The 18426-nt window shown below is 42.3% G+C and overlaps 1 protein-coding gene across 1 annotated transcript in view; it reads left to right on the top strand.

Moving 5' to 3' along the window:
• PPIL2 (peptidylprolyl isomerase like 2) overlaps positions 1–18072 on the top strand; it is a 79343-nt gene extending 61271 nt beyond the window's left edge. Inside the window, exons 15-20 of the mRNA XM_076352730.1 lie at positions 17–134; positions 2758–2814; positions 13645–13717; positions 13879–13941; positions 14420–14559; positions 16297–18072. Of these exons, the coding sequence (XP_076208845.1) occupies positions 17–134; positions 2758–2814; positions 13645–13717; positions 13879–13941; positions 14420–14559; positions 16297–16390 (545 nt within the window). The 3' untranslated portion in view covers positions 16391–18072. The remainder of the gene's footprint in view (positions 1–16; positions 135–2757; positions 2815–13644; positions 13718–13878; positions 13942–14419; positions 14560–16296) is intronic.
• Positions 18073–18426: the final 354 nt, after the last annotated feature.

The following is an 18426-nucleotide window of genomic DNA, read 5'->3' as shown; positions in this document are numbered from 1 at the left end:
TCTTTTCTCTTTTAAGGAGGAGAATCTTACTGGGGAAAACCTTTCAAAGATGAATATAAGCCCAATTTGTCCCACACGGGACGTGGTGTTCTTAGTATGGCCAATTCGGGACCCAACACAAACAAATCACAGTTGTAAGTAGTCACTTGCTTTTTGTGTTTTATTGTTTCCCTCTAGACACTGTGTCTTACTCTGTTAAGAAAACAAGTGACATTTTATGAGCTACTCCTTAAAGTTCAGTCAAGTGAAATGTTCTGTCGAGTGTTGCATATTGAAATCAGGGTAGCTACAGTTGCCGTTACCCAATCTAAGAGCAAAGTGAAGCACAGCAAGAAGACCTGTAGGTTTATCATATCATCATTAATTTGTCTTTTCTGGTTTTATGATTTGAAGTTCTTGTTCATTTTTGTCCGTGTCCCCCCACTTATCCCTGTGAGATCATTACACCTCTCCACTCTGTTTAAATTTAGCCCCATATTGAACTTTTTGAAAGGGCTTAATGAAATGAAACATATACTCTATGGAAATGTTGCTTCTTTTCACTCACCTGGTTTTAAATAAATGAGAACAGTTCTGCGCTGTTGAAATGTGTAGAACCCAGATGTGGCAGAGTGCAGAATCTGGGATTGAGAATGTCTTGTTTTTCAGTGCACAAAAGCAGAATGAGGACTAAAATGAGGAAAAAATGAATGAAGAAGTAGGAAGAACAACAAATGAAATTTAAAGATAGTGAAGTTATAATAACGTTCTTTATGTGTAACATTAATACGGGTGTTTGCCTGCAGTCTTTTGAAAATATTGTGTCACTTTCAGCCATCCATTTATTAGTTGCTCTCTAAGTACTGCAATAAAAAAAAGTTGTACTTTTATTGGGAGCCTCAGGAAAGAGAGTGAGCATGTGTGTGTGTACAGTACTGTGTGTTGGGACTGGGGAGGGAGGGGATTCTTGGTGTTGGTCTTCACGATGCTAAGTATTATTATGGCTTGTAAACTATGCAGTAGTGCGGTTAGCTTTAATTAAACGCAAGTGCTTGTCTCAGGGCCTTTAATAGGCTTACTCACATACTTAAGGCTAAGCACGTTAGGCAGTTTGCAGGATCGAGTTGCTGTAGAGCTTATTTTGGATTTGAATGTTATTGCCAGCACTCAGGTGCTAAATTAGGGGAGAGTAGAGGCTTTTTTCTTCTTTTTTTTTTTGTTAAAAGGGATTCTAGAAACAGAAGTTAAAGACAGTTCATCAGTGATGTGCCATATTGAGTCACGTCATCTGCTGCTGTAAATGTGATTGTATATTTCCCTGAAATTTGCAAATGAAATATGAAATTCCTTTATATGTGAAGTCCTTGAGAGACTCCAGCTGCCCGTATTTATAAAGCTTCTTAGGCAGTGTTTAGACACTTCTGGCAACTGTTGTGACCTTAGGAACTGGGTGAGTAGCTCTCCCCATAGGTGATAGACACTGCAGTGCAGAGTGATCCGGGTCCCTTGTGTAAGGTGATGCTCGAATAATGCTCGGGACTTCTCCTCTGTGATCATCCTGAGTTATGTTAATTCCATTGTCCTTAATTTTATTTTGACTGCGGTGATGGATGAGAAGCTTTCTCTGTATATTTGCTACTGCTCAGATTTTTTTTTATTACAATGCTACATAACTGACCACTTGATAATCTTAAGTATTGGATATCTGGGAATAAACTGGTGCAAAGAAGGCATGCAGAAGGCTACATTGTAATGTTTGCCCTGTGTAGGAGTTTGCATTCTGCACAGCATCTCAAAGCTTTCCTAGGGCAAGCTACATCATAATAGATTGTCTGGCAGATTGTAGCCCCTCCTATTTGCAATCATATAACTTCCTGAGGCAGTTGCTTATACGGAAGAGTGCTTTTGGAATGCTTATATATTTTTAGCTGTCTCTAATATAGTGTAACAGATGGAGACAGGGAGGAGAGCCAGCACTGCATGTCCAGCCAAGATGGGCCATCGTGGTCTGCAGACCACAGTGTGGAAACCTCTGTCTCATATGCTTGTAGTCTGAGTCTTCCAAAGAAGCATTAAGCTTTAGAGAAAAGTTTTAGTAGTAAAGGTTGCTTTGGATTTGGTATTTTAGTTCCCATGTTTACATTTAAAAATACAACCCCGAAAATTAAAAGTCCGATTAAGTAAAAATTAAAAATCCAAGTTTTCATTACTTTTGACACTTTGAAGTATTCTTCTGCCATGTTTGTATCCAAAGCACAAATTTGCTCTGTCCAGAGAAGAAATGGATCACTGACAGGCCAATTTAATGGAAGATAAACGCAAGAAGTAAATATCCTAAAAGATGGAAGTTTACACTGGCTGTTGTGTTACATAACTGCATTTGCTGGATACAAGCTCCCAATCATGCACAAGAAATGTACTTCTCCAGCAGGATGCACGTCTCCCTGTCCTGCATGAGCTTCCCAGGGCCTGCCTGGTCAAGGAGGCAGATGCTCACATTAATTTTGTACAAGTCACCATGCTTGGAGTACTGTTTAGGGATGTTAGTGAGGTATAAAAATGAGAAGTCAAAACTCCAGAAATCCAAGACAAAACCCACAAAACAGAGGAGTTAAAGGATGTTTGGCCAGCTTGCCTCCCAGAGAGGAGCCAGAGAGAGAGAGGGGCTTGTCCTCTCTCAGAGACCTGTTGCGTACACTCTCCATTTTTAAGCATTACTGGCTGCTGTTGGGTGTCGATGAGATAATATGCTAACTGTTACGTCTTTATTCCTTCCAGCTTCATCACATTCCGCTCTTGTGCATATCTGGACAAGAAGCATACAGTTTTTGGAAGGTAAGTGAAGGATATTATGAACAGCAGTATAGCAGACATGCTCTCCTGTGTGTCTGAAGCCTGAAGAGAAGAATCTAGAGAGTCTTGCAATTGAACTGGAGCAAAATCCAGTTCTCCTGGTCATGAGTAGGTGGCCAACATTGCATCAGTGCCAGGCATCAGACTCTGCCTTTTTTTCTCCTTCCATCACTGTAAGTTGCCTTACTTCCCTTCTGTGGGTGGCCCTCCAGGGAGTCATGAACAAAGTAATCATCGTCCTGTAACAAACCATGCTAATATTTGTGCATGCTAATTGCTGGGACACAAGAGATTACCTCTTCAACACTGCTTTCATCCTCTTATGGGCTGTCAGCTGGGAAACTAGTCATGACAGGGCTGCTCTTCATCATGGCACAGAACATAGAGCTTCTGCATAGGCTAGGTCTTTTGGCCCCTTTTATTCTTTTTTATTCTATTCTTCTTTTCTTTTATTCCTGACAATTATCATCGGTATAAAAGCTGTATGTTTGTGTGTGCGTGTGTGTGTACATACATACATGTTTATGTGTGTGCATATATATATAAAAAAAGATATTATCAATGCCAAGATAGCAAGAGAATTTCATTCATTATAAAGAAGTCTCTTCCAAAAGTCCTTTCCAGTCAAGTCTTCACGTGATAAAGATAAAGGTATTTATTGCAGAAGATACTACAAATTATTTATGTTACGGTTTATTCGTTGCTTCCTCTGGTGCAGGTACATGGTATTTACCAAGTCACGCATAGCTGTTCTAACAAATGCCTCAGTGAAAATGGCAGGAAGGGGAACTTTACTAGCCTGCTTCATTGGTAGTTCCTGAGGATTTTACAATCTTTTTTTAAATGAAGATTTGTTTTTTATTCTTTTCATAGTTTTATCTGTTTGAAAGGCAGCAATTGAAAATAAATGCATGTGCTGTTTACTTTGATTGGATGTCATACAATTGTGCTGTACAATGAAAGTGATATATTTAATCCATCTTCTTTGCCTGTGAGTTCTTGAGGCAGAAACTGGCTTAATTTTAAACAATTATTTTAGTGCCGTTAGTTCCAATACTGATTCTGCAATAATTGCACCCTTTGAAATATATTTCTTTTTCCTTTCTCAGTTCTGTCCTAGAAAAATTTAAAGTTCCCTTGTCATTCGGTGAAAGCAGATAAATGAAGCAAATTCTAATACTGAAAGCTGAGAGCAAGTATATTCTTGGAGGAGTTACCTTACCCATATCTTAAGACTATTTCATTTAAGCTACAATTTGAGTCCTCCTTGCAAAAATCCCATTAAATCCCATACGGTAATGCTGCTAACCTGAGCTTGCCACCTCATCAAATAGTATTTGGGTTAGGACAGCTCAGCTGAAAATGTGACTGTTCTTCAGTTCTGGGTGCAACCTGGCTTCAGTGAGCATCCTGTATAATCCTCCAGTGTCTTTGCTGTGTTTCCCCAGCATGCTCCAGTTTTACCGTAATTCACCAGGAAAGAATTTAGAGAGTAGTTGAGCTTACTGCAATGCAGGGACTGTGCTCCCAGAAGCCTTTGCACTGTGCATAATATCTCAAGTACCTTATGGGTAAAATAGTTCAAATAATGTTTCACACTGTACGTTGCCCTTTAGAGAGGAATTACTTCAGCCCAGGTAACTCTGGTTAAGTGTACAGCAGAGATTTATGCAGTAGCAGTTTTAGGAAAGACTGTGTTAATTTTTGAATTGTCCTTGCTGCTATAGAAATCTGAACTTGGTTGCCAAAGAAATGATGCTGCTTTCTGAGCACCGCAAATATTCTTAGCTGAAATACAAAGGAACAACTTTATTAAAAATGTTGTTTTAGAATCATGTTTGGCTCCCTGCATAAAAACTGAGTGACATCTTCATCTGAACACAGAGCAGGTGAATTTTACTCTGGACTTTCTTGCATGTAAATGAAGATTAATTCAAAGAATGTAAAAAATGAAGATGCTGGAATAGATGCATTCCAGTCACTCTATATTTATCTACAAATTGAATAGTTGAATAATCAAGTTTACCTACAAATTTAATATAAAAGTCTGATGTGTGCAGCTCATAAGATCTGCATTCTGTCATCAAACTCCTTCAGCTCTTTTTACCTGCATTTGTTTTTAAAAGCCATAAAAGCCAAAAGATTCAAGAGATTGTACCTCTAGTGAAACTCCAGCTTCAGTTTGCTATTTTAGATCCTGGTGTTTCCAGGATTTGTTGACTGTATCTGATCTTAGTCTGTATAGTACAATAATATCTCAGAAGCATATCTAGGAATAATATCTAGGTTTAAGAATAGAATGAACCCATGAAATAAGAATTTTTTGTTTCCATGAATGTTAAATTGGATTGTCTTAATTGGATACTGTCATGGTTTAACCTCAGCCGGCAACTAAGCCCCACACAGCCTCTTGCTCACTCCCCCGTGGTGGGATGGGGGAGAGAATTGGAAGGGTAAAAGTGAGAAAACTCGTGGGTTGAGATAAAGACAGTTTAATAGGGAAAGCAAAAGCTACACGCGCAAGCAAAGCAAAACAAGGAATTCATTCACTCCTTCCCATCAGCAGGCAGGTGTTCAGCCATCTCCAGGAAAGCAGGGCTCCATCACGCCTAATGGTGACTTGGGAAGACAAACGCCATCACTCCAAACGTCCCCCCCTTCCTTCTTCTTCCCCCAGCTTTATATACTGAGCATGACGTCACATGGTATGGAATATCCCTTTGGCCAGTTTGGGTCAGCTGTCCTGGCTGTGCCCCCTCCCAGCTTCTTGTGCACCTCCAGCCTTCTTAGTCGGTAGAGCACGGGAAGCTGAAAAGTCCTTGACTAGTGTAAACACTACCTAGCAACAACTAAAACATCGGTGTGTTATCAACATTGTTCTCACCCTAAATCCAAAACACAGCACTGTACCAGCTACTAGGAAGGAAATTAACTCTATCCCTGCCGAAACCAGGGCAGATGCTTACTGGCCTGTTGTGACTTTCATATAGATTTGAGGATTACTTATTTCAGTTAATATAAAAACCTAAATACTCTGGTCCCAGTTGTACCCTCAGCTATTTCAATGCGGCTCTGGTTCACGTTAGTGAGTGTCACATACATATCTTTGAGAGCAGAATTTGACCTATTTGTGATTTGTATAGAACTTTTCAGCAGGCTTTCCATACTTTGGAGAACAAAGAAGAGTGAAAGAGCAACCGTTCCCCACCCCACCCCTTTATTCTTTTTTGGCGCTGTGTGGGATGGAACATCGAAAAGTTCCTTCTCTGGAGAACTGCATCTTATTCATGTCCCCGCTGGTTTGAAACACAATTTTTGCATAGTAGCAGCTATTAAGAGTTGAATGTTTGGCTGTTAAGTATGTTTGGAAAACACACCAGCTGCAGGCAGTGGGACTGTGAAGAGGTGGCACGTGTCTGGCTTGGTGCACTGGAATTTTCAAGTCTCAGGAGCAGGCTGCAGCTGGAGGACAGGGAGGGCATCTTGTCATGATTGTGCTGCCCACCATGGCAATAATGAGGATGGGTGTTACTGAAAATAAAGGAGATAATTTGGCATGGATGGGGAGCAAAAACAAAGGCAGAGAGTGAGAGAAGAATGCCTTCCCTTGGAGGTGTGTTGCAGGCTGCACAGATTCCCTGCTCCTAGAGCTGCCGAGATTAAATTAGTAATTACCATTTCTAGTAAATTACCATTTCTCCTGACATAGAGAATGCTGTAATTAACCTGAAAACTAACTGGTGGCTTTTGTTGGCTTCTAGCTGGCTGGTAAGAGGTTTAATTTATAAACTCAAATAATGTAAACCAACCAACATGCATTTGCTCTGCACAGAGTGGATGAGAAGCATTTGCAGGTGACTGCTGCATGGGGAAAGTCCTGTCTGCTGCTGTTGTGGGCTGTGTGTGAGGGGGCTTCCTCTTATCCATGCTACAACTGGGAGTTCAAGTGTTGCGTGAGCTGCGTGAGCTACAGGGATGTTACAGCCAAAACACCAGTGTAGGCTCACATTCCTGTCTGGTGTGCTTTATGAAATTTAGATGCAAGCACGTCCCATCTGTGTTGTTACTATATTTTCCGTTACTCCAATGGCTCACAGCTCCTGTGGATCAGGGACCTGGTACATTTGCCCTTTATAAGCAGAAATAGAAACATAATCTCTGTCCCAGGGAGCTGTGTAAGTAGAAAAGAGACTGCATATAACAGGGAAGTCACAACAGTGACCCCTTTCAGCCTACCTTCCACTGACAGTTTGCACTTTCTTCAGAACCAAGGAAGAAGAAAACCCCAGGAAAAATGAAATGGCTTTGTGGATGTCTTGGGGGAGCCTGTTCCAAAGCTAAAGGGACACATGAAAAAGTGCATGTTTAAAATAATAGTGGAAGGTGATCGAGCCATGCTGATCAGCAGGAGGAGAGAAATGCTCTCTCTGAATTTTGGGTGAGATTTAGAACAAGCAGGGCATGATGGGCTTGAAAGTGAGGGCAGGTTGCAAGTATGTGATGTGATGTGATGTGATAAAAAGAAGGGCAATAGAGGGAGCGGAGAGAAAAGTGGAAAAGTGTTGTGGTCAGAGTGGCAAAGCTGGAAATTATCTGTGCAGTAGTTCTGTGTGTTTATTAGAGCATCACTTGTGTTTGTCAAGAACTGAGGAAAGGATGTGGCAGCTGAGACAGGAGATGAGTATATGGAGGACAGTTTTCCCCTTTGTACGTGGCTGCACGTATCTGCTTACGCAGATCTTTTAACCATCTCTTGAGGTTTCTGCCGCTCATTCTTCAATTCTCTTGTTCCTGGAAATAATGAACAAGGTGGTTTGGGAAACCTCAGACTTGGTCAAATTGGAGGCACCAGTCAGTAGCTGACATGCACTCAGCTTAGTCTTCTCTTTTCTTCCCTCTTCCCCTTGCCAGATGCTTTTGGGGAAGAGACTTCTTTCCTTGGATAAGTATCGCTCTGTATTAAGTATTCCTTAACCTGTTTAATGCTTTCTACTGCAATTCTGTAGAATGGGGCAATGAAAGTAACTCTTGTCCTCTAAAGTAATTAGCTACATAAAATAACTATCAGGCATTATTCAGTTACCCAGGTACGGTTAAATGACGAACAACATCTATTTCCACTTGTAATATTCCCTGTATGATTTGAATCAGTGAACCCCAATGACTTCAAAGCTGGGAAACTCGTGTTCTTGTCGCTCTTCTGCTTTAGTACATCTGAAGGATGGAGAAATTGTGTGACAGCAGAAGAGCCAATTCTGTTGTTGCATCTGTGTAGGGAGCCTGACCTAATTTTGCACCGCAGAGTCTGCTCCCCAGACACAGGATAGGAGTGAAGAGCAAGGTGGGAAAATAAACCAGGCCTCCGTGTGGAAGCCATGGCCATGATTTCACGTAGCACACGCGGACTGGGCTGTCGGAGCTGCATGAGGGCTGCTATTGTTTCCAAAACAGTTGTATGATCTCTGAAGAGGAACCTGTGCCAAAGCAGAGAAGTCCTTACGTGCCAGGTTCATCTGTTGAGTCTAGTTTCAAAATGCTTTTTTCCAAGTTGTTTTATTTTTTCAGTGCCCTTCATTACTGTGTCTCACCTGCTAGATTAAGCCCTTATGAGAGATTGATATGTTTCCACTGCATCCTTGTTGCAAGTTTGAATTGCTCGCTCCATTTCAGACTGGGTGTGTACATAGAAAATATTTTTTCCTGAGTGTATGTGTTTGTGCATGAATGTATTGTTCTCTGTGTATATAAATGTATGTATTGTGCATATATATATCCTTGTTATAAAAATAACCTTGAGGGCAGAATGTGTTTACAAAACAACGTTTCTTTCTGGTTTCTGTTTCTAGTTTAAAGCATTTTTTTAAAAAAGTCCAGACATTGTTCTTGTATCATCTTCTGACCAGGAAACTCTATCATCTTGGACCGCTGCCATCCCCAGCATTGCATAAGGCTTAATTCCTATAATTCTTCTAAACAAAAATAAGAGAAAGAGGAAGTCCATGTGTGAATGTCTGTGAGACTGCTAGGGAGCTGCAGTTTTCTCTGGGAGCAGCACTAACTAATGTACAGCGAGACTTTCATTGGCATTGCAAATGGATAGAGCTTGCTCCAGATGTTTCACTTACACTTCATGCAAAGACATTGGCAGTGCTTATGAAGCAAGGTTACTAGTTTGCATAAACGAGCCTTAACAGGAAGTAAGATTTTAAATAACATCTCTAAATTTGAAATGCAAAGATTTCCAGTGCTAACTTAGCTCAGTTTTCAAGAAAACAGAATTGCACGAGTAAGGGCACATTTTTGTTTTCATTACTATGCTAACAGAAAAAAACTAAATGTACCTACCTTGTTGTCCATGCTTAAATGTAATGCAACATTTATCAAGCTCCTCTAAAAATACAGCAAGCTGTCTCAGGGATGCTGAGCTAAATATATAGTTGAGATCATAATTTCTCTGTTCAACATCTACTGGAAGCACACAGCAAACCCTCGGTTTCACTGGTTGTTCTAAAGTAAAAGGTGTCTTGAAGGTATCATCCTTTTCACCGTAGGATGTCATCTGAACATGTGTTTAAATCTCACTTGGTCAATTTAGGATAAAGCATGTGTGGCACCTTATAAAAGGGATAGAGCCAGAAACAGTGGAAAAGGTTAAACTTGTTTCTGCCCTTCTCCTTTCCCTTCCCCGCTGTGCTCCCAACTTAGCACAAGTGACATTGAATGAGAAAGGCTAACATGGTGTGACCTGTCACTGTCTGTGTAATCCACTTAGCACATGTAAAGGGTATAAAGCGATACTAGTCTGAACTTCTGGAGTTTGCATTTTGTTTTAATGAAGATGATGTACAGAGTTCCTTATGCTGATATATTCATAGAACAGGTTTTATCTCTTTTTGTTCAAAGTTAGTGGATATTAGAATAATATTAAGTAGTGGCTCTCTCCTTAGAGGTTTTTTTTTAATGCTTTAATGTACTGATCTGATGGTCTTTTCTACATATAACTTGTACGGGCTTTTTTCTTGGCAAGATGTCTGTGAGCTTTTCTTCCTACACCCAGAATATGTGTTGTGAGACAGGCAAAGAATCCCCAAAACTACTCTGGCGTGTTGGTTTCCTCATTCTGTGAGGAGCAATTGCTGTAACAGATGCCAGTGTATGGACTTAGACACATTATATGTCGTCAAACTGATTTTAGTACAGCGATGTAACATCATGAGATTTGACAATAACAACATGTAATGTTTTGAGAGCCTGCGTGTACATCATCTCTCTACTTAGAAAAATCAGAGGAAAGTTTGCAAAATCCTTTACGGTTTGAGACCTTAATTTGGAATATTCCATTTTTTTTGCATCCAGCCATGACTGCCCTGATTAGTGTGTAGTTCATTTTTTACTGAATGGGTGATGTCTGCAATCAGATCTTGCCCTTTTTGGATTTTAATTTTTGCTGATGAAACACCAGTCTCAGCTGGGCCTGATCCTTGACAAAGCTTCCAAGTGCTCCCTGAACAAAAGTGACTAGTAAATTATTTCCAGTTCCTCTGGTCAGAGCTCTCTTCTCTGAGGTGGTGGTTTGTATTCAAATTAATTTTTATTTTTTATTGATATTATGGCAGTGCCTAAAGACATAAACCTATATTGAGAGCTCACTGTGCTGACACTGTAATATGCATAGAGTTACTCTCTGTGCAAAATGTTAGAGAATGCAGTGTAAAAGAAAGCAATTTTCCATTTTAGAGACAAGAAGCTAAGAAGAAAAAAGAATTACATGCTCTGCAGGCATAACAACGTTGTCTTCTTCCCCCTTAGCCCTTCATAATCATGTCAAAATAGACAGTTTAGGTCATTTACTGATGACCTGTGAATGCCATGTCTGTCACAGCCTTTTAAAATGTACAAGTGACAAAGTATTCCCAATAAAGTTTAATTAGCATAGCGACTGAAGATTTGTGAGCATAGCCAAAATGCATTAGGGCTAATATTGTGGGAGGTCTAGCTATGGGCTAAGGGATTACTCAATTGAGATTGCCAGTGCATAGCTGATCTGGCTATTTCAAATTATCAGAACCTAATTAAATGAAAACATACGAGCAGATAATGAGTGGAGCTGTTGGCTAGAAAATCCTCCAATATTAAATCAGAAGTTTCCTTTAGGGGCAATTAAAATACAGTGAATATATCTTGGGCTGTGTGTTAATCATCAGTATTATAAGTGAATCTGATACTGGCCTCGAGAAGGATTTTAAAATTGAGTTTTTGTTACAAACTTTCCAAAGTTCATGCAGGGTCTTCACGCCCTGTGCTGCTTCCCCCAGTGTGCTACCTCCAGTTGCAAATGAATGAGGCTGTTCTAGCCTGCATACATGTTTTTTAATTGCTCTTAAAAGTCACAACCTGATTATAGAATATTGACAGGCCCTTGAGGAGTAAAGGGGAGAAGTTTGGAGCAGCGCAGCAGCAACAAAATGCTAGCAAGGACGGCTCTGCTCAAGGCAGGTGCTGAGCAGCGCCCTCTCTCACTTGCACAGTTTTGTTTTCTGTGATGGGGTCTGTCTTTTGGGGCACATTTAGTGCCTGTCCCAGCCCGTGAGGCGGCAGTGAGGGACAGTGGTGCTGCACTAAGCACAAGGAGTCTTGAATGAGAAGGACCCACTTGCCTTTCAAACCACAGCGGTCAGCCTGTTTCATTTGGTTGACGTGGCTCTTGGGAGGAGTGCATGAGATGTGTAAATAGTGTGGTGTGGAGTGGTAAGTAGGAGGTGTATTTCTTCTTTGGATCAGCTGAGACCATCACAGGTGATAGCCATGGGCCTCTCCTGGTGCTGGCTGGGCAGACTGTCATGCTGGGACTGGAGAGGGCTGCCTGGCTGCAAAACACCTGCAAGAATGAGATATTGTAATAGAAGAGTATAAATGTGTCAAATACCTGTGAATATGATGTGTGTTTTGGTTGAGGTATTGCTCATTTCTTTGATACAAAAGCAGTGTTAGGTGATAAAACACTCTACATATTCCACCAGTTTGAATTTTTTCCACCAGTTTCGTTTAATTTGATTTTCTTCCATTTCATCTGCTCAGCCCTTGACAGGCTACCTGTGCTGGTACTGGAGTCCCAGTAATCCCAGCAATCAGGCTTCAAAACAGTTGCCACCCCATGAAGGCTGGAGGAATGCTGGCTCTTGGTTTGCTCCATCTCATGGGCAGCCCTGGGCTCCTCGATGGCTGGGTCCTGCCCTCACTGCTGAGCTCCTGGCCTCAAACTCCTCTGGCTCCAGGAGCAGTGTTTTTGAGAATTACGGCTGCTTCTCATTGTCCCACAGCCATTAATATGGGCTGTATTTTTGGTTCCTGGCCATGTGGCTTGGCTCTATTAAAACAGATGTTGTCCAGCTACAGCCTGCTTTTCTAAGAGATCTGGATCGCTCGGCATCAACGGCCTGTCTTCGTCTTTATTTACTGCTCTTCTAAGTATAGCTGTTTTCAGATTTAATTGGGGATGCTGATGTGGATAAAAGTGTTAAATACCCTGGGACCAAGATCTGATCCCAGCAGGACCCCTCTGGAAACATACTGACTCAGTGGTTCCTATTTAAAATTAGATTTTGACACCTGTCAGCCAATTTTTTATTTAATATGTGCTGTGTTCACTTTATATCATTCTAATTTCTCAATCAAAATATCAGCCACCTTCCAGAAGTCTGTTCCACGGACACTGTTATCCCTGTTAACCACAATTGTCTCAAAGATAGAAGGTTGTTTGACAGACTCTGTTTTCCACAAAACCTTGTTGATTGCCGTTACTTATTTCCTTTCTTTCTTAATCATGTCCTGTCTCCACTATTCCATTATTTTGCTGGGATAGATGCCAGGATGACAGGCTTATAATTATCTGGGTCACCCCATTTATCCTTTCTAAATATCCTTTTCTGGAACTTTCCCATTGTTCCACACTTTTTTTGAAAATGAACATGCAACAGTCCAGAAAGTCTTCAGCCTTTCTTAAACATTTTGAAGCAAGTATTTGGATATGTTGACTTTAAAAATGAGAGACCAGGGATCTTACATCCTCCTAAATAGAAACTGCGGTGAAAAGTGTCCCGGCGTTATCTTGTGGCTGTGACTTGATGCTCTGCTGCTTTCCCAGAGCCTTCACGAGCTCACGGTCATGATGTGCTTCAGGAGCAGTCCTGTGCTTTCTGTGTTACTGGTGTCATTACGGACAGGTCTGTCACTGGTCTCCAATAGTGCCATAGTTACAATTCCCTTTCTTCCTAATAACACTCTTCGGTCTGATATACAATTTAAAAAAAAAAAACGGGTAGAAAATCAGAAGTTAATGAAAACTTTAATGAAAACAAACCAAGTCTGTTGGTTTGTTTTTCGAAGCACATGGGAGTAACAAATGAGCTCCAAATTTATGGGTGTAGCGTTAGCAAGTGAATCCATTTTGAAATGGGTTTGTGTCTTCTTGCACAGATGGCTGTCTACAGTCGCTCATTCTCCATCTTGCTGGTTTGTGTGGCTACCAGGTTTTTGGACAAATGGCTTGGCTTTGCCTCTGAGTGTTTGACTTTTCTATGTTCTGTTTAATTTTAAATTCAAATCCCAAATTTCAGAAAAAAATCTTTACCTTCCGCACTGAATGACATTATCTTAGGTCTTCAAATACAGTTGCTAATTCCTCTTGCCCCAGACATGATGGTTTAAAAATCTGCTAGAGTAATGGGCATAAATTAGATATATTAGATGTAAGGGTGCAGGAATATTTTGAGTGTGTTGTGACAGCTGGAAATTGTGTCCTTCCTCTTTTAGGGTGGTTGGTGGCTTTGAGACTCTGACTGCTATGGAGAATGTGGAAAGTGACCCAAAAACAGACCGTCCCAAGGTATGTGTGAAGCACCAGGGGCTGTGCAGGAGGGAGCGAACACATAGCCCTCATGTGGCAGTGCAGTTCACCCCGCTGATGCTTCTCTGAAAGCCGAACTTGGGAGAGATGGCGCAACTTAATCAGCAGATTGATTTGCTCTTCTTCTCTTCTGCTCCCAGGAGGAAATACAAATTCAGACAACAACCGTTTTTGTTGATCCGTATGAAGAGGCAGATGCCCAGGTGAGGATAGTTGGTTGGTTGGGTTTTTTGAAAGGCCAAAGCTCTTTGGAGAACTTTGTAACTTAATGCCTTTTCTTTGGACATGGGCAGCCCCCTGGCCCATATGGTTGCAAGCTAAGATTATACAGCTGCCATTCAGCATTGCCTTGTGTGCCAGGGTCATCGCCGCTCTTTCAGCAGAGAGGTCTTGTAACTGAGTCTGGCACAGCTCCCAGTCTGTCACGCTTACGATGGCTTTCTTTCCAAATGCCCACAGTAGCTATGGGTAGCTGCAGGTGAGAAAAGAGGAGTTTTGTTATAATGGCTGCAGACAGCCTGTTTGTAGTGGCCCTTGAGGTCTGTCTCCTAAAGACTGCCCTGTAATCATAGCAGTGCTGATTGCTGTTCTAGAGTGCTTTAAAGCTTCAAAGAATTGTAGACATTTTCTCCTTACTCTAGACTAGCTCTTGCAACAGATCGCACTCTTTTCTTCCCACAGGTTGCTGCAGAAAGAGAGAAGGTCCAGCTAGAAGAAGAAGCAGCCAAAACAAAAGCTGAGGTGGTCCCACCAAAGAAAGAGGTCCAGACTCCTAAAACGTACCGGCAGGGGATTGGAAAATACATTAACATGGCTGCAGCGTGAGTTCCCTGCCTATCTGATCTTTGTCAAGTGTATTAGTTGCCTTTCCTGCTGGATGCTGACCCTGTCCAGTGCCATTGCTCAGATGTTTGGTTTGTGCCAGCAGGCTTCGCAAAGGCATCTTCATGCAGTCCTAACAGTCAACAGTTCCCTATACTTCTGTTGTTTTTCAAGATTACAAGTTAACTGAGCTTTTCTTTTAGCACTTGAACATGACCAAGTTGGTCTTTAACAGCATGTGCTGACTTCAGAACTGTAGCTACATTTCCACAACTCAGAAGTCCTTGAGGAATTGTACTGTGTCACTTCCTACACCATCTTTTATTCTCTTTCTCTTCTGCAGCTATTTCTGAAGGCCACAGTCCCACAGACGTTTCTCTTTTAGCGTCTTCTCCCCTGCACAAAGTAGTTGCCTTAAACCCGTATCAGTCTGCTGATCTGGTTCCCTGTTCAGCCGCACAAACAGTTGTACCAGCACAACTGAAATGGCCGGAAAGGGGAGCAAGTTCCCAGGCTTGCCGTGGGAGCACAGGGCGTCTGGCGAGTAGCTCCAGGGTGCCTGGCTGGTTGTACAGGCTTGTCCTAAAGCATCGTCTCCCAGACACCCTTTGTACACCCATTGGGATTGGCAGCATCGCTTGCTTTCCTAAGGACAGTACAGAATCCCACCTGAGTGGCAGCTTTGCATGAGTTTTGGATAAATTAAAATAAATGCCTTCCACTTGATTTTTTGCAGACTTCTCTAAAAGCATTTGCAAAAATGCTGTTGTCTGTCTGCTGCATAAAGACGTGTATTTATGCATACACAGATCTTGACAGCTATTTAATCAGCTTGTATGTGCCTGCATAACTTACAGGCATTTGATAACTGTGAGAACAACAGTATGTTAGCCCATGCAGGTCAGTTTGGTGTGTCAGTTAAACGTTTTCAGTTACAAAATATTGCTTGTCCCTTAAAATGTTATGTTCAGCTTAAAATTGCTGCCATTCTGCACTTTTACAGAGGAAACCCAGGCAGAGCTTGCAGCTCTGTGGAAAGGGCCAAGTAGTATAGAAAGGACTTTTCTTTCCTAGTCCTGCACTCATTGCAGCCTGCCTTGAAACTGGGAGTTTGGTCTGTAGCAGCCCTTTGGCAGGTTCCGGGTTCTCGGTTCTCCCTATTGGTTGCTGATATCTGACAATAAAACCACAGTACGTGAGCTGGCTGCGTAGTGTTTCCACGGAGCTGCAAACTCTGCTCGAGAGAGGCTGAGAATAGCAGCAGCGACTGCAACAGGCCATGCTCAAGAAACAGGAAAGGATCTGAAAAACCTGTCCAGCTGCTTTACACCTAATTCCCCATAAATCCTTTTGCTGCCACAAATGCAGGTGAGAAGGCGGGGAGAGAACTTGTGGCTCCCATTTTCACTGTGACTGTGCTAAAAAACTACAGCTGTTAAATCTTCAGCTCTGGCTTGGAGAACTTGTTGGGTTTTGAACACATTCCTGGAAGTGTTCAAAGCCTGACCCAAACTATCCCCACAGACTGACACTCTCCCTCTTTTTGGGTATGCCAAAGGCCCCCATCCCCACCCCCCTGAGGTCCCCATGCTGGCACAAAGCTTGTACTCCTCTCTAATTGATAAGGGATGGGCTAGCTCCAGCATAGCTGTTGCTGGGAGAGGAAAGGCATCCAGCTGCCCTGGTCCCACTGAACAGTAAATAGTCCCTGAGAGTTGTTTTCATTTTGGCTCCAGGAAGCGCAGCGTGGAAGATGATGGGCCCTCAACCAGCACAGCTGCAAAGAAAGAGAAAAAGAGCACAGGCTTTGGGGACTTCAGCTCCTGGTAGCAGCGCGGGGAGCCTAGCACTGGAGCAGCACAGCAAAAAAAAGGCGGCCTCCCACATGTCCCCGAAGAGCCCAAAAGACAGTCTGTCCTGGGGAGGGAAGGCACCAGCCTGCCCTTCCACTGGGGAAGAAAACTGTTGCTTTGTTAAGGCTGGTTAATGTGGCTTTGTTTTCTAGAGAGCTGCGTTCCCCCCACTGCATCTTCCTCGAAGGCCTTTTTGTTGTTGTTTTGCTAAGCGGGGAGCAGGCAGCCCAGCTCCGCTGGGGATTAGCTGGAGCCTTTCTCTGCTTGGCTGGCAGCAGACCAGGCAGAGCCCAGCCTTGCAGGATGCTACTTCAGTGAACAGCTACATTGGTGAAAGGGCTCCTTTTACAGGTAATCATTTCCAGACGAGCCAAGTCTGGCAAATGAAGGAATGAATTAACATGCTGGGGAAGCGCCTGTGCTGTTGTAGTGCTTTGCGGAGGGGAGGAGAGGGCTCCAGCCTGTCCTGCCCTTCCCTCCCAGCTGCCTTTTGCTAGTTCTCAACAAGGACCAATTCTGTCTCTTGCTCTTTGTGGGCCTGCCTCCTGGCTGGACTGACTGCTGTCAGTCTCCGTAGGGCCTCGCTCACTCCAAAATGAGCTCTCTCTGTACCCATTTAAGTCTCTGACAGCCTGGGAAGCAGCGGCTCTAGATGGGGAGCCTGGGGTAGCTGCACCACTTGTTCCTCTCAGTGGCTGGCCTTCCCTAAGCCACTGGGCAGCCAGAGGGGCCAGGATGCACCAGTTCAAACCTGCCCTCGGGTCCCAGAAACTACAGCCTGGAGCAACTGAGCAGGAATAGAAACAACTTTACTTTTTTTTTTTTTTTCCAACCATCCCTAAAGCCTGCTCCTTGCAGGGGAACACATACTGTAGTCTGCCCCGACATCAGTCTTCCCATCATTAGGGAGAACCATATAATATAGCTGACGGGCATCTCAAATATTTCTGTTGCATACCCACAAATTATTAGAAAGCTTAATAAAGGCCTTATGGGGTAAAGATATATCAGCCTGTGAAGTTTTAATGTTTTAATCCAAAAACGTATGTGTGTTACCATCACTTAGACACAGCAGGCTAGATCCTGAACGTTACTTTTCAGTTCATCTTAGGTGTTTTCAGATGACAGAAATACCCTCCCTACCTCTCTGCGTGGCTGAGGAGATAGTTTTGTAATCAGCTTTGTAACAATACATTTATATTGGTGGTTTCATGTTTTAAGAGAAGATTCCATTTATATGAAATTGCTGTAAAAACTTTTGGTAAAATGTTTTGCATTAAATGCTTTTATTTTCTTTTGAGTGCTTGCCTTTGACTGTTCAACTGTCATTTCCAAGATCATGGCATTGCAAAGTTGATTGTCATACAAGGAAATGATTCATTCCTACTTTTTAAGATGCTCATAAGGAACTCTGGGATCTTTGCGGATATGATTACATCTTTGTTAAATCATAGGAAGTTCAAACTAGTCTGAAGGAATAATAGGGAGTTTTTATTTTGCAACATTTTGCAGTGTATAAGTTTGAAATAACGTGTTTGATTCCTGGAACAGGGGATATGATGGTACTTTCCTCAAGCTGAGTTTCTTGTGTCTTATTGAAACTTCTTGCTTCTCCTGGGCTGTTTTTTTCCTGATAAATTGCTATTGATCCCTCCTACCTAACTTCTGCTTCAGCATGTTTTTGAGTCATCAGGTTCATAGTATTGCTAGAGCTGGAATAGGCAGTTTAATGAAATCCGTGAGAGTAAAATGCTTTTTTTGTACTAGATTAAAATGGAGATTATTATGAAAGAAAGGAGCTTTTGATTACAAGGAAGGCAACAGAGGTGTGGCAAGGACCCCTATTTCAGCAAGAGTCTTTGTTACAGATTGATGTAAGGGACAGTTTCCTTTTGCAGCAGCAGGCTGCAGAGATAACTACCCGCTTTCCCTTTCTACTCCAGCTTTTTGGCAGTGCTCACTGCGGTCCACGAAGGACCACTGCCGTGCAAAGTGCAGACGGGACTGCTGCCC

Source organism: Aptenodytes patagonicus, chromosome 15 (genome assembly GCF_965638725.1).
Source record: "Aptenodytes patagonicus chromosome 15, bAptPat1.pri.cur, whole genome shotgun sequence".
NCBI lineage: Eukaryota > Metazoa > Chordata > Aves > Sphenisciformes > Spheniscidae > Aptenodytes > Aptenodytes patagonicus.
Note: the sequence above shows the minus strand (reverse complement) of the source record. Positions and strands in the feature narration are given on the sequence as shown.